The sequence below is a fragment of the Nomascus leucogenys genome, chromosome 14, assembly GCF_006542625.1.
Source record: "Nomascus leucogenys isolate Asia chromosome 14, Asia_NLE_v1, whole genome shotgun sequence".
NCBI lineage: Eukaryota > Metazoa > Chordata > Mammalia > Primates > Hylobatidae > Nomascus > Nomascus leucogenys.
This window is the reverse complement of record NC_044394.1, coordinates 37975140-37990716: the sequence shown is the minus strand read 5'-3', so window position 1 is coordinate 37990716 and position 15577 is coordinate 37975140. Positions and strand designations below refer to the sequence as shown.

The 15577-nt window shown below is 56.5% G+C and overlaps 1 protein-coding gene across 5 annotated transcripts in view; it reads left to right on the top strand.

The window, feature by feature from the left end:
- FBXO41 (F-box protein 41) overlaps positions 1-15230 on the top strand; it is a 29623-nt gene extending 14393 nt beyond the window's left edge. For 4 of the 5 annotated variants that reach the window (XM_030827220.1, XM_030827222.1, XM_030827223.1 and 1 more), the window contains 12 exons: positions 200-1242; positions 3246-3471; positions 3964-4037; positions 4290-4648; positions 5408-5649; positions 5859-5974; positions 6090-6242; positions 6608-6703; positions 9075-9193; positions 9385-9543; positions 10633-10748; positions 10885-15222. In XM_030827220.1, coding sequence (XP_030683080.1) covers positions 338-1242; positions 3246-3471; positions 3964-4037; positions 4290-4648; positions 5408-5649; positions 5859-5974; positions 6090-6242; positions 6608-6703; positions 9075-9193; positions 9385-9543; positions 10633-10748; positions 10885-10947 — 2628 coding nt within the window. In that variant the 5' untranslated portion in view covers positions 200-337 and the 3' untranslated portion in view covers positions 10948-15222. Of the gene's footprint in view, positions 1-199; positions 1243-3245; positions 3472-3963; positions 4038-4289; positions 4649-5407; positions 5650-5858; positions 5975-6089; positions 6243-6607; positions 6704-9074; positions 9194-9384; positions 9544-10632; positions 10749-10884 lie in introns of all 5 variants that reach the window. The other variant, XM_030827224.1, reaches the window with a different exon arrangement.
- Positions 15231-15577: the final 347 nt, after the last annotated feature.

The following is a 15577-nucleotide window of genomic DNA, read 5'->3' as shown; positions in this document are numbered from 1 at the left end:
AACAGATCTCATTCTCTCGCTCTCTCTTGCACATATACAGGCCCTCGCACAGGTGCCAGAGCAGGCCAGCCTCCTCTGGGAGGTCTCCCATTGCCCCTCAATGCTGATTTCCTCATGGCTGGGGGATGCGGGCTCCGGGCTGGGAGCCGGGGTGGGAGCAGCGATACCCTCTTCCTAAGACTCATCGCGTCTCTTCCAGCCTCCTCGCCCCAGGCCGCGGGCGCCCTGAGCCTTCCTGACCCCGCAGGGGGCCTCGTCCGCGGTCCCCCATGAGCGCGCCGGGCTGACCGGCGGGGCGGCCGCGGTGGAGCCCGCGTGCCGCGGGGGCGGCGGGGCCATGGCCTCGCTGGACCTGCCGTACCGCTGCCCCCGCTGCGGGGAGCACAAGCGCTTCCGGAGCCTGTCGTCGCTGCGCGCGCACCTGGAGTACAGCCACACCTACGAGACGCTCTACATCCTCTCCAAGACTAACAGCATCTGCGACGGCGCCGCCGCCGCCGCGGCCGCCGCGGCGGCCGCCTCGGGCTTCCCGCTAGCTCCCGAGCCCGCCGCCCTGCTGGCCGTGCCCGGCGCCCGGCGAGAGGTCTTCGAGAGCACGTCCTTCCAAGGCAAGGAGCAGGCGGCCGGGCCGTCGCCTGCGGCGCCGCACCTGCTTCACCACCACCATCACCACGCGCCCCTCGCCCACTTCCCCGGCGACCTGGTGCCCGCTAGCCTGCCTTGTGAGGAGTTGGCCGAGCCGGGCCTCGTGCCCACCGCCGCAGCGCGCTATGCGCTGCGCGAGATCGAGATCCCGCTGGGGGAGCTGTTCGCCCGCAAGTCCGTGGCGTCCTCGGCGTGCTCGACGCCGCCGCCTGGGCCCGGCCCCGGCCCTTGCCCCGGGCCTGCCTCCGCTTCGCCCGCGTCCCCCTCACCCGCTGATGTGGCCTACGAAGAAGGCCTGGCGCGCCTCAAGATCCGCGCGCTGGAGAAGCTGGAGGTGGACCGGCGGCTGGAGCGGCTGAGCGAGGAGGTGGAGCAGAAGATAGCGGGCCAGGTGGGCCGGCTGCAGGCCGAGCTGGAGCGCAAGGCGGCCGAACTGGAGACTGCGCGGCAGGAGAGTGCGAGGCTCGGGCGCGAGAAGGAGGAACTGGAGGAGCGCGCGTCTGAGCTCTCCCGCCAGGTAGACGTGAGCGTAGAGCTGCTGGCCTCACTCAAGCAGGACCTGGTGCACAAGGAACAGGAGCTGAGCCGGAAGCAGCAGTGAGTAGACCCATGGGGCCCTGTGGGTGGTTGTGCCTGTGCGGGTCACTGTGCCACCACCACCACCGTGGGCGTGCCTGAGTGTGTGTGTATGTGGCCATGGCTTTGTAACAGAGGATCTGTGGCCAGGAGATGCATGCGGGGCCAAGAGTGTCATGATGATGTGTGTTTGGTACTGTGAGGACATGGCGCTGTGACCCTGTGCCTCTTTGTGAAGTCTGCCTTTCTCGTTCTCTGTCCTAGACAAGCCAACCCCTGCATTTTGGCACCAGATCCTCTTCTCTTTTGCCTACCCAAAGATACAGCTCAACTCTCCCCTCTCCCTTTTCCATCATCAGATTTTCTGTTTCTGCATATTTCTAAAAGCATACAGACATGTCATTTCTCCCATCTGCCATAACCCCCTTCCCCTTAAGCTACTGCCCCTTTTCTCTCCTCCTTACAGAAAACTCCTTGTATTTGTTTATACTTCTTGTCTCCAATTTCTTTCTTCACTTTCTTTCTTGAACCCAGGCTGATCGGGTTTCCACCTCTACCAGGGTCCCCAGGTCACCAGCGACCTTCCTGTTGCTAAGGCCTAGCCATCGTCTTACTTGGCCCATTGGTGGCATTTGACATAGCTGATCCCTGACATGCCTTCTTCACTTGGCTTCCGGGACACTCTTGGGATTTCCTTCTATCTGTCTCAATCTTCTTCATTTCTCTGGTCTTTAAATGTGGGATTATGAACTACAGATGGCCCCTGACTTACAATGGTTTGACACAATTTTTTGATTTTCCGATGCTACAAAAGCATCACGCAGTCAGTAGACACTGTACTGTATGAAAATGAAAAACAGTATGTACAACCATACTGTGTTTTTCAGTACAGTATTCAATAAATTACATGAGATCAACACTTTTTTTTATAAAATAGACTTTGTGTTCAGTGACTTTGTCCAACTGTAGGCTAATATAAGTGCTCTGAGCACATTTAAGGCAAGCCAGGCTAAGCACTGATGTTCAGTAGGTTAAGTGCATTAAATGCATTTTTGACTGATGATATTTTCAACTTACAGTGGGTTGAGGGGGATGTATCCCCATTGTAAGCCAAGGAGCATTTGTATATAGATGTTATTTATGTGTCCCCATTGTGATATAAGCTCCATAAAGGCAGGAGTTGTTCACTGCTATCTCCCCAATACCTAGAACAGTGCCTGGCACCTAGAAGGTGTTCAATAAATGTTGAATGGATGCACAAACAACCGGGAATGCATTTGGGAGGAAGTACGCACGTGATTCTAAGTGTGCCATGTGTTCACGCAGCTCCTACAAGTTGGTGCAAACTATCAGTATGCTTCCGCATTTGAGTGTATTCCTCTGCGGGTTGATGTGACTTAGTGTGTATTTTTGAAGGTTCCTGCAAGTATGTTTGACTGTGTCGGTGGTACTGTGCCTCCATGGTTCTTTGCGTGTCTCACACGTGAGCACATGCCCAAGCTGGAACATGATGTGACTACATGAACATGAATGTGTGGGGCTGTGTAATGGGCTCTGTGTGGGGATATGTGACATGGCTGGTGGCTCTAAGTGTGTGCCTAGGAGTGTTGTGTTGGGATGCTGGGTATTGAAGGACATGCACATGTGACTGAACATGTCTGTGTTTCTGTATGAGAGAGATGTGTCTGGTTATGGCATATGGATGTACATGGGGTACGTGTGTGGGGATGTATGTGTGCCTGGGGTTGTGTGGGACTGAGTGTGCCTGATTATTTCTGTGGAGAGCAGGGTCTGGGGCCGGGTGGCTGGGGTGTGAGTCTGTGGCTTGGAGTGCATGCATGCATTTCTGTATGTGTCATCGTGCGGGGCCATGTGCTAGGCCTGTTCTGCAGGAACCCATGTGACCATAAGCAGACACCGCAGGCAGCTGTGCGGGTGTCTCCCCGCACTGGCCAGGCTCTCCTCCAGAGGGTGGGTGGGCAGGCAGGCTGAGGCTCTGGGGTAAGAGACTGCTCTGGGCCCAGGGAGGTGGTGCAGATCGACCAGTTCCTGAAGGAGACGGCGGCGCGGGAGGCCAGCGCCAAGCTGCGGCTGCAGCAGTTCATTGAGGAGCTCCTTGAGCGGGCTGACCGTGCCGAGCGGCAGCTGCAGGTCATCAGCAGCAGCTGTGGCAGCACGCCCAGCGCCAGCCTGGGCCGTGGAGGTGGGGGCGGTGGTGCTGGCCCCAATGCCCGGGGCCCAGGCAGAATGGTGAGTGCCCACCTGCCTTCCTTCCTCTATCTGCACCCTGGCCCCCAACAACCTCACCTTTCACGTGCCTGGACATCTCCCCATGATGCCCCATTTGACCCTTCTTTGGCTTTTCCCCCACGAGCAGATGCCAGGAACAGGGGAGCCCCTCTGATTGGGCAGGAGTGCCAGTGCCAGCCCCCGAGGCTGTAGTGAGATATAATTCAGTGGCCCCAGCCCTCAGGGGCTATCTCTGCCCATCCCTGCAAATGAGAGTCCAGGAGCCAGCCACAAGCTGGGGTCCAGGGTGTTGGGTGGGTGTGGGGAGGGGCTGGTGAGCCTGCCTCTCTGGGCTGTCTGTCTGTCCATTTGTCCATCTTTCCCAACTATTTTCCTTTCTCTCTCCTCTCCCCCCTCTCCTCTCCATCTTTTGCCCTGTTTCCCCTGCTATTCCTGCTCATCCTCTTGCCTCCTCCGCCCCTCTCCTTTACCTCCTGCTCTGGGGGCCCACAGCGAGAACACCACGCGGGCCCGGCCGTGCCTAACACATATGCAGTGTCACGGCATGGCTCCTCTCCCAGCACAGGGTAAGCCTCGGGCCCAGCCCACCCCATGCAGCCCACCCTCACCCTGGAAAGATCCGCTGGCCTGTCTGGGGCTTGTGTTATCCTCCTGCCCCTACCCTCCCTGGGTCACGTGTGTCTGCCTTTCCACACCCAGAGGAGGCTTTTGGAAAGCAGGGTGGGTGGGTTGCCCTCGGCTGATGGTAGGGGCAGGATGGGGAGTTTGGGCAGGCCTGGTGCCTGTCACCCCTTACTGTGTGGTCCACCCTGCCCCAGGGCCTCCAGCCGTGTGCCAGCCGCATCCCAGAGCTCAGGCTGCTATGACAGTGACAGTCTGGAGCTGCCCAGGCCAGAGGAGGGGGCCCCTGAGGACAGTGGCCCTGGGGGCTTGGGCACACGGGCCCAGGCTGCCAACGGGGGCTCAGAGCGGTCCCAGCCCCCTCGCAGCTCAGGCCTGCGGCGCCAGGCCATCCAGAACTGGCAGCGCAGACCCCGCCGACACAGCACTGAGGGGGAAGAGGGTGATGTCTCCGACGTTGGCTCCCGAACCACTGAGTCAGAGGCTGAGGGACCGTTGGATGCGCCCCGCCCCGGGCCTGCTATGGCTGGGCCACTGAGCAGCTGCCGGCTCTCAGGTGGGTCCCAGAAGGGTGGGCCGGGGTTCACAGGTCTGAGGCAGTGAATCTCCTGGGCTCCTGCACCCCCCTCCCCTTTCCCCAGACTTGCCCACCCCTCCTACATAGCACCCTTCAAGCCTGGGGCAGGAACTCTTGTGACAGGGCAGGGCTGCAGTGGCACAAGTATGCGCAGGTTGTCTGTTGCACAAGGATGCCACATCTGGGGGGCAGGGGGTCCAGTCACATGGTGGGCTCATCAACATTTACAGGAGAGCAGTTGAGTATTGCCTCCAAACTCTGACGCCCCTGGTGCAGTGGGGGAGAGGCGCCCCACCATATTCACAGAAGGCACCGCACATGTGGGTGGTTTGGGAGGTGAGAGGGCTAGGGTCAGGGGTGTAGCCACACCCCATTTTCTGGGCAGCCCCATGCCTGCCTTCTGTTTCCAGAGGCCTGGTTTATACTCCAGCACCACCCACCCCCAACCTCTTTCACTCTCCAAATCTGATGTGTTGCCTCTTGTAGGGGGTGAGTTTGAATGATATATAACCTTAAAAAGGAAGTTTACACAAGGGATGCCTTTTTGTAATTTGCAAAACTGGAGATGGGGTACTGCAAAGGACAGAGATGCAGAGGCCCCTTTTCCTTCTTCCCTAGGCCCTGGTACCACAGCATGCCCATTCCTCTGCAGCTCCTACCCTGCCCCAGCTCCCCACACACATCCCCACACCAGCCTTGACCCTCCACACTCACTTTTGAACCCCTGGTATTCTGCAGCCCGCCCCGAGGGAGGCAGTGGGCGGGGTCGGCGAGCAGAGAGGGGCAGCCCCTCACGCTCCAATGAGGTCATCAGCCCGGAGATCCTGAAGATGCGAGCTGCCCTCTTCTGCATCTTCACCTACTTGGACACGCGCACACTGCTGCATGCTGCCGAGGTCTGCCGGGACTGGCGCTTTGTGGCCCGCCACCCTGCAGTCTGGACGAGGGTGCTGCTTGAGAATGCCCGTGTCTGCTCCAAGGTAACTGCCCCTGCCTGTCTTCTGTGCCCTGCTGTGAACCCACCTTTCCCCCTGGGTAGAATCTGGCCCCTTGAGGTCTGGTCCTTGCAACCCTTACAACACCTTAGCGCCAAGCTGGCTTCCCTGAAATGCTCTCATGGGGCCTTCTCCACCTCCAGCCAACCAAGTTCAGACCCCTTCATCTCCAAATACCCTTCCCTCCTCCGCAGTTCCTGGCAATGCTGGCTCAGTGGTGCACCCAGGCCCACTCTCTGACGCTACAGAACTTGAAGCCCCGGCAGCGGGGAAAGAAGGAGAGCAAGGAGGAGTACGCCCGGAGCACCCGGTGAGGCCTGCGATGGGTGGGTGGGGGGTGCTGCTGGGCCACAGACCTGGAATTAAGTAAGGTTGTTTCCCAGAGGAGGAGGTGGTCAGCTCTCTGACCTCTTGGTCATCCCCAGGGGCTGCCTGGAAGCTGGGCTGGAGTCCCTGCTGAAGGCAGCTGGGGGGAACCTACTGATCCTGCGCATCTCCCACTGTCCAAACATCCTCACCGACCGCTCGCTCTGGCTGGCCAGCTGCTACTGCCGTGCGCTGCAGGCTGTCACGTACAGGTGGGTCAACGGACTAGAAGCATGGCCTATTCCCTCTAGGCCCAGGGTCCTACGGGATCCCTAGGCGCTGCATAGCCTCCGCCAGGGTTCTCAAGCAAAGGGATCCAAGAGCTCTATGGCTGAAAGGAAGGAAGCCTTGGTAAGAGCAGAGGCCATCAGAGTGGGCAACTCCAGCTTTGTCTTGTATATTTTCTTTTTTTTTTTTTTTTTTTTTTAAATAGAGACAGGGTCTCGCCATATTGCCCAAGCTAGTCTAGAACTCCTGGGCTCAGGCGATCCCCAACCTCGGCTTTGACCTCCTAAAGTGTTGGGATTACCAGTATAAGCCACCCTGCTGCCTGACCAGCAGCTTTGTCTCTTCACAGGAGTGCCACAGACCCTGTGGGCCATGAGGTCATTTGGGCCCTGGGCGCAGGCTGCAGAGAGATCGTCTCCCTCCAAGTGGCGCCACTTCACCCCTGGTGAGCCCTGGCAGGTTTGGGGGATGGGAGGGGGGACACGGTTGGGCCTGGTCTGGGGCTGAGGACTGAGCAGATCTGAGCCCATTCCACAAGCTATTAGGACAGATTCACACACATTAATTAATCTGTCCATTGAGGCATTAGGAGCAGGGCTTTAAAATCAGACCTGGTTGGTCGAGCACGGTGTCTCACACCTGTAATCCCAGTACTTTGAGAGGCTGAGTCGGGCGGATCACCTGAGGTCTGGAGTTCGAGACCAGCCTGACCAACATGGGAGACACCCTGTCTCTACTAAAAATACAAAATTAGCCGAGCGTGGTGGTGCACGCCTGTAATCCCAGCTACTCGGGAGGCTAAGGCAGGAGAATCGCTTGAACCTGGGAGGCAGAGGTTGCGGTGAGCCGAGATCGTGCCATTGCACTCCAGCCTGGGCAACAAGACGGAAACTCCGTCAAATAAATAAATAAATAAATAAATAAATAAATAAATTTTAAAAATCAGACCTGGGGTCATGTCCTGGCTTACTGGCAGTGCCACCTTGGCAATCTCAATCATGTCTTAGTTTCTCAAACTGCAAAGTAAAGGTGGTATTAGGAACTATGGACCTTATTAGGGCTGTTGCTCACCCAAATGAGATTAGGTACACAAAGCCTGCAGGGTCCACGGTAATTGTTCCGTAAACACCAGCTAAAAACCACCAGCTTTGTTTGACATATGAAAGGTGGTTCAGGGATGTCAGTGTATGAAAGAGCTGGTCATTGGAGAATCCAGGTTACAAAATCATTTCTCACTCTGTTTGGAGTTCCTCTAACACACCAGGCTCTTTTGCTCCCTACATTTTGCCTCTCTTCACGCGACAGCTCCTCCCAGTCATCCAGTGTGCCTTCTGTAACACCCTGGGTAGAGCGTGTCACTGCTCCCCTGCCTCAATCCCTACTGCATTTTGCCCTGACCCCTCTGTCATCTACTTTGCAATAATATCTTTTTTTTTTTCTTTTTTGAGGCGGAGTCTTCCTCTGTTGCCCAGGCTGGAGTGCAGTGGTGCAATCTCAGCTTACTGCAACCTCCACCTCCCAGGTTCAGGCGATCCTTCTACCTCAGCCTCACAAGTAGCTGGGACTACACGCATGGGCCACTATGCCCAGCTAATTTTTGTATTTGTAGTAGAGACGGGCTTTCACCATGTTGGCCAGGCTGATCTCGAACTCCTGACCTCAGGTGATCTGCCTGCCTCGGCCTCCCAAAGTGCTGGGATTACAGGCATGAGCCACTGCACCCAGCCCTACTTTGCAATAATTTCTTTATATTTCTATCTCCTCCACTAGATGGGTGGTTTTCAAGGCAGAATCTAGGAATGTCCATTTCTGTATCCCTGGTACCAAATGCATAGTAGATGCCAGAGAGATGTTTGTTGCCTGGGCAAATGTTGGGGGATGAAGTGTTTAGGGAAATGGCATTTGGTGTGAATGGAAAGGCAAGTTGGGGCAATCAGGAAGGGCCTTGCTAAGGAATTTAGTTTTTTTGCGTTTTATCTAGAAAGTATTGGAAGCTATTTGGTGGGATTTTAGATTTTAAGAAAGGGATTAAGATCAGACTGGTAATATTCTATGCCCCCCACCACTTCTGCCACCAAAGAGACTGTCCACTCTTTGAGGGTAGGGACCATGTCTATGTTGTCACCGCTGCACCCCCAGGGCCTAGCTCAGTTGTTGTTGACTTGATAACCACTTGCTGAATGGTGGAGTGAGTGGATGTAGGAATGAGGGGCTCCCTATCTGCAGTATAGAGGATGAGATGCAGGGAGACTAGTGCTAACCCAGAGAATGCCAATGGTGGTCTGAACTGTGGGTTCAAGAGTACTTAAGGCCGGGCGCAGTGGCTCCCACCTGTGATCCCAGCACTTTGGGAAGCCAAGGCAGCAGATCACTTGAGGCCAGGAGTTTGAGACCAGCCTGGCCAACATGGTGAAACCCTGTCTCTACTAAAAGTACAAAAAAATGAGCCGGGCATGGTAGCACATGCCTGTAGTCCCATCTACTCAGGAGGCTGAGGCAGGAGAATTGCTTGAACCCAGGAGGCAGAGGTTGCAGTGAGCCGAAATTGCACCACTGCACTCCAGCCTGGGTGACAGAGTGAGACCCTGTCTCAAAAAAAAAAAAAAAAAAAAAGAGTGCTTGGGAATCAGAATCTGCAGGACTTGGTGGATGAGATGAGGGCAGAGGAGTCAGGGATGATCCTGGTTCTCTGACTTGACCAGCTGGGTTGTTGGAGAAACGCTTGCCTGAATCAGGGAGGAGTCCCACAGGAGGAGCATGCTGGGGTATCAGGCATCCAGAGACTTCCCTGACGGCTCCCCCTTCCCATTCTCCAGCCAGCAGCCCACGCGCTTCAGTAACCGCTGCCTGCAGATGATTGGTCGCTGTTGGCCCCACCTGCGGGCCTTGGGGGTCGGGGGTGCCGGCTGTGGGGTGCAGGGCCTGGCATCACTCGGTGAGTCTTTCCTTGGACTGGGGTGGTGGGTAGTGGAAAGCAGGCATGGGTGCAGTGCTGCCCTGTGAAATCCCACAGGGGCTTGGGACTGCAGCCTGGGTGGTGGCAGGTGGCAGGGTGGTAGCCAGGGTGCTGGCTGCAGGGGTGACCGGGGAGTGTGTCAGCAGGATCCCTCTTCTTTCTCTTCCTAGCAAGAAACTGCATGCGGCTGCAGGTCCTGGAGCTTGACCATGTGTCAGAGATCACCCAGGAGGTGGCAGCAGAGGTCTGCCGGGAAGGCCTGAAGGGACTGGAGATGCTGGTGCTCACGGCGACTCCTGTCACCCCTAAGGCCCTACTGCACTTCAACAGTGAGCAATGGGGGAATGCGGGGCAGGGTACGACTATCACCTGCCACGGGGCTCTGTCAGCAGGTAGCCTAACTATCACTGGGGCAGATGGATCAGGGTCTCCAGCCAAGGGCAGAGGCAGGGGGACAGGTTAAGAGCACTGGTTCTAGAGCTTGACTGACCTAGGTCCCAGGTCTGGCTCTGCTACTTATTAGCTGAGTGATGTTGGGCAAGTTACTATACCTCTCTGAGTCCTATTCCCATCTTCTAAGCTGACTTTCTAGGATGGGTGAGAGGATTAAATGAGATGATATGTGGAAGCCCCCCAAGGACAGTTCTCAGGGTGAAGACTCCTCTCTCCCTGGACTCCAGATCATACCTCCTTGGCTTCCACACCTTTCTCAAACCACCCACTCTACTCTCAGTCACTACTCCACCTGCACTGAGGACCTAGCACCCAGTGTGGGCTGCTCCTGCCCAAGGAGACCACCAGCCAGGACCCTTTGGCTCCTGAGAGGACCCCATGCCAACTGCACCAAGGTGCCTTGACCCTCTTTCCAAGACCTTCTTCCCCCTTCAGCCACATGGGATGCCCTGGACTTTACCACCAGAACTAACTGCTCAGCCTCCAGAATCATGACCTCCAGGCCCTTCTCAGTCACCTGATCTTCCTCTACCTCCCCCGACTTCACGCCATATCCAGTCCCTTAAGCCCTCTGTTCCCAAGTATTTGCCCCACCTCCCCCTCCTTTGTGCTTCAGCCTGGATCCACGAGCCTCACCTCAGCCACTCTGTTCCTTGTCATTCATCCCCAAATGTCCAGACCATGGTATAGCTGCCCCCTGTGTCAGGGAAGTTCCTAGAGGCTTTGGACAGCTGGTGGCTGCCCACTCATCCTCCCAGAAGCCACTGCAGCCTCTCCTGTGCCTCAGCCCCATCTACCTCTCCCCGCATCTGGTCGCCAGCCCCCAGGTGGCATGGATCTGCTCTCCTCTGTCGTGTTCCCGGTAGCTGGCACCTGACTCTCTGATTTCATTAATTAGTGAGAGGAGAGGAGGCAGCTCCACAGCCCAGGCCAAACACGCCCCTACTTTGCTCACCTTTTCTCAGGCATCTGCCGGAACCTCAAGTCCATTGTGGTCCAAATTGGGATTGCGGATTATTTCAAAGAGCCCAGCAGCCCTGAGGCCCAGAAGCTGTTTGAGGACATGGTGACAAAACTCCAGGTGAGGGGTCAGCTCTGAGGCTGTCCAAGACCCCAAGTGGCATCCCTAGACTGGGGCTGGTGACCTGGGTGAGTGTAGCAGGAGGGCCCCACCTGCCTGGCACGAAGGGAGAACTAACCCAGGGTTCGGTCCACAGGCTCTGCGACGGAGGCCCGGCTTCTCTAAGATTCTGCACATCAAGGTGGAAGGCGGCTGCTAACCCGGGTAGGGGGCGGCAGGGCCCCTGCCAGCCCCACACCAGGGCACTCCCTTTGGACCTCAGAGGTACCCTGGTTTGGACTAGTCCTTCGGAGGCCAAATGTTATCCCTGGCTTCTGGAGGGGGACTGACAAGTCTCCTGTCCTCCTCCTGGAGCAGCAGAGCAACAGGCCTGACCCAGGGCACTGCCTCCCCAGTAGAGGGGCTTGGACAGAAGCTACCCTCCGACCCCCACCCTACCCCGGCTGGAGTAGCCTCTGGCACAGCCAGTGAGGAGCTGTCACCACCAGCGCCTGGTGTCATCACCTGGAGGATCTGCAATAACCACCCAGTGGCTCCTTAGCTGTTGTGGCTGGCCTCTCCTTCCTGAGGCCCAGCCTCCTGGTCAGGAGCATCTGGGGCCCCAGGCCAATGGGGGCTCCACAAGGCAGCTCAGACTTGGCAAGGAGGGCTCTTCTCCCCAACCCTGCTGCAGCCTTCTGGGGGCACCCCTTCAGACAGCCTGCCTAGGCTCTGGATCCACATTTCCTGGGGATACCACAGCCAGACCTAGGGGCCTGGGCATGTGGTCAGCCAAAAGCTGGGGGCAGCAGTACAGTGGGGTAGTGGGGGTGGGTTTGGAAAGGAAACAGTCACCCAGAACTTCTCCCCAGGATGAGACCACCCTTCCAAGGTGGGGGATTGCCAGGGGGAGAAAACTTATTTATTGCTATAAGACAGGACCCCTCCTCCAAACCCCATACCCCACCACACACCAGAGCTAAATTCAAAGCTGAAAGGCGCACGTTTCTATACCTACATTCATTCCTGAGGAACCCTCCAGAGGGTCAAGGTCCCAGCCCCAGGCAGCCCTGTCACAGTGAGAAGTAGTTCCTGTCCTTAAGGAATTTCCTTCTAATCCAGGTGCTTGGGCAGGAACCCGATGGCCTTCAGGTCACCAAGGCTGTCTGGGAGGGAGGCACGGGGCCGCCCTCTGTGCTGAGGCCGTGGAGGAAGCCAGGAGGAGGGTGGCTTGCTTTGCTTCCTTGTCTAATTAGCTTGCTTGAAGATGTGGCCTTGGCAGGGAGCCAGACCCATGGGGCCAAGGAAGAGGAAGAGCATCCTCAATAGACTCACTCCCCCTTCCTCAGTCTCCATGGGCCCCGTGGGCTGAGGGCTGCATTGGGGTCTTCTGCCTAGGGGAAGTGCTGGACCTGGGCTGGAGCCACTTGGCTTAGAAGTCACAGGATTCACTTTTCACTGGCCTTTGCAGTCCCCGAAGGATCAGGTCTCAGAACCAAGGCTCCAAAGGCTGAGGTCTCCCCAATTCCTCCTCTCAGAACTCCCATAGTGGCTCAGAGGCCAGGGGTCCTGCCAACTTTCATTTGGAAAGTTCTTTCAAACATCTAAACTAGATCTATCTTAGGGTTTCTTTCTCTCCTAGATAGGATCAGCTCCCAGCCCTAGCCATTAGGCTGCTGGTCCTGGCTGGGGATGGGGTCCCCTCGTTACCCAGTCCTTCCCAGGGACCCAACTTCCTAACACAACCTGGCTTGGACATGAAGACCCAGCCATAGGTTACCTTGTAAAGAGTCCTCCAGAGCTGGGACCCCACAGGCGCAGCAGCACACCCAGCTCCCATGGCGTCACTCCCTAGCTCTGTCCCAGCTCTTGATATCATTGCTGACTTTTCCTCCTGTGGCTTGTTCTGTCCCTGACCTTTGAAAGCCTAAAATACCAAGGGTGTCATGCTGGCAACTCCCTGCCCAGTCCTGCACAAAGCCTTGGCTGTGTGTGGCACCCCTTGCCCCTACCCCAGAGCAGCTGGCTCCATTGGCTTCTCCCTGCACCAACCCTGTCCTCAGGGGTCAGGAAAAAGCAGCACAGCTTTCTTTCCTCTCCTCCGGAGGCCTGGAAGGGAGGTGGAGGTCCACTAAGGGCCTGGCTGCCTTGGATTTCTTGGTCCTGCCTTGCCAACTGCACCCTGTAGCTCCTGCTCCCTGTGACCCCAGAACCAGAGGTGCTGCCTTCCCTGTCTCCTGGACAAAGCACAAAGGGATGCCCTGCTTGGCTTGAGCCTGCCCAACTGAGGGATTTTCTCTGCCCCAGGGACCTTCCATCCCTGAATACAAGGCTCTAGGCAACTTCTCTCTGGGTGGTACACACTAGAATGCCTGGCATTAGCCCTAGAAAGGAGGTTGGGGTGTATGGGTAGTGAGCTAGGGTGGGAGAAAGGTGGTGCTGAAAGGACAGATGCTAGTTGTAGTTTGACTCATTCATTCATTAGTGCAACAGTACTGAGCACCACCAGCACTAGAGGCAGAGGGGTGAACAAGATACCCTTCTGCCTGGGGGGACATCCACTTCCCATGGGTTTGGCTATTTCCAGGAAAGCCCCTCAGTCCTCCACCCTGTTCTGGGTGTGTGTGTGAAGGATGTGTGTGAGCAGGCCCAATTCTTTGCAGCAAGAATGAGAGGTGAGAGTATCCCATTGCACACACACCCTGGGGCTGACAGACTTGTGCCCCCTAGCCTTCATGCATGCCCAAGCACTGGCAGCTTTGCAGCCCCTGCCCCATCAGCCCCTTGATACTCTTTTGTTCTCTCCTCGGGGATGAGCCCTGCTGCTGAGTAGAGAGCTTTTGCTTGCTGGGAGGCTCTATGCATTGATTTTTTTGGTGACCATACAGCTAGGGCTGAGGATGGGAACAGGGACAGAGGGCCTGGCTATCCCTAGAAGCACTTCATCCATCTTTACTCACCCAAAGGGGATCCCTCCACATTTCATACCCAGTAAGATGCAAGAAAGGAATATCTGAGAGCAAGCAGCCCTGCTCCAGGGGCCCCAGGTATGTGTAGAGGCCCAGTGGGGGTGGCCACTTGATGTTCCTACCACCCCCTGCCATCCAGTCTGGCCCCAGTGCCTACCTGGGAGGTTGGTGTACTTGGCTTAAGTACTTCATGCTTTATCCAGGCTGCTTCCCCACGGCACCGGCAGGAAATGAAGATGCACTTATATGCATCTGTGCAGGAATAAAGAGTAGGTGGCCTGCCCAGCACCACAGCCTTTCCCCAGCCAGGAGAGACCACCTAAGGATCAAGGCAGCTCCTGTTTTCTTGGTCCTGTGACAGAGTCTGAGCCAGCCCCTCAGGAATTGCCTCAAAAGGGAAAAACAAAAAAAAAGGCCTCCTTCCCAAGGCCTGCTACTCCAAGGTTTGGCTCCATCCCTTGCCTTTGGGTCCTGCCTATTTCCCTGCTCCCGGTCTCTTATCTTTGGGGCCACAGGTGGGGAGTCACCTGGGCCCCAATCCCTCTAAGGCGCTAGAAGGAGGCCTTCCCAGAGTGACTATTGGTGCCAAAGTCCCAGTTCCTGTTGGACTTGGGGTAAAAACAGGAGATGGTGAGTGGGTGTATGGCCCAAGTGCCCAGAGAAGTTAACTCGAACCCATGGGACCTGTCCCAGCCTGTCCCTGATGAGTGTAACTTCCTTCCCCTGGGGGCCTGGCCCTTCTCTCTACCCCAGTGGCTATGCTTTCTCACCCAGCCTTGTGCCCGGCCTGCATTTCTGTATATATTGCTGTGTATTGTGTGTATGTATGTATTCCTGGACAAGTGTGTTCCTCTGCAGCCCTTGCCTGAGGATAAGGTTTAGGATTGGGTAAAGATCAGAATACCAGGGCCAGCTAAGGCAACGACTCCCTCCCCAACCCCTTGGGACCTCAGCCAGTCCCAAGGCTGCCCTGACAATCAGGCAGGCTCCCCACCATGAGGCCGAGCCTCCTCTGCCACTGCCAGCATGGCCCAAGGGAGGCTTGGCCTTGGGCTTGCCAGCTTCAGCTCTGCCCTGGCAAGGGTCTTGTATCCAGGGCAGAGGCCTGAGGTGACCCAGCCTTGCTTTGTGGCTGATGCCAGCAGGCTTGGGTCTAGTGGGCACCACTGGTGGGCGACCTCCATAACTGGCCCTTAGGCCCTGCCTTCCTGCACAGCTAGACTATAATGGGCCTGAGCGTGAGAGGGTAGCTTCCCCAGCCCCAAGCACAGGCAGAAGGGTGGAGAGCAATTTTTGGTTTTATTTTTGTTTCTGAAGTGGTGCCTGTACCTCCAGCCCCCAGGGGGCCTTCCCTGGCCACACTTCTCTGCCCCACCCAGGCATCACCATCCCAGCACTTTGCTCCATGTCACCCGTAAGATGCCCTTTGCTGAATGTACCTGAGTGTATATGTATTTAAAAGGACTCACATGGGCATCAGAGAATTTATGGCTCTGTATCCAATAAAAAAGATGGTGAAACTGGTATATCTGCCCCAGAGAAGTAAATGGTATGTGGCCACACTTGTCATCTGTGTTATGATGGTCTTTCTGCAGCTCAAGTGCACAGAGGCAGGTAACCCAGTGGAATGAAGTATTAGCAAGACTTGCCAGCGGGCACAGTTGCTCACACCTGTAATCCTAGCACTTGCGGGAGAATCGCTTGAGCCCAGGAATTCGAGACTAGTCTGGGCAACACAGTGAAACCCTGTCTCTACAAAAAAAATTGAAAAATTAGCTCGGCATGTGCCTGTATTGCCAGCTCCTTGAGAGGCTGAGGTGGGAGGATATCGAGCCAGGGAAGTGGAGGTTACAGTGAGCTGAGATCACACCACTGCACACT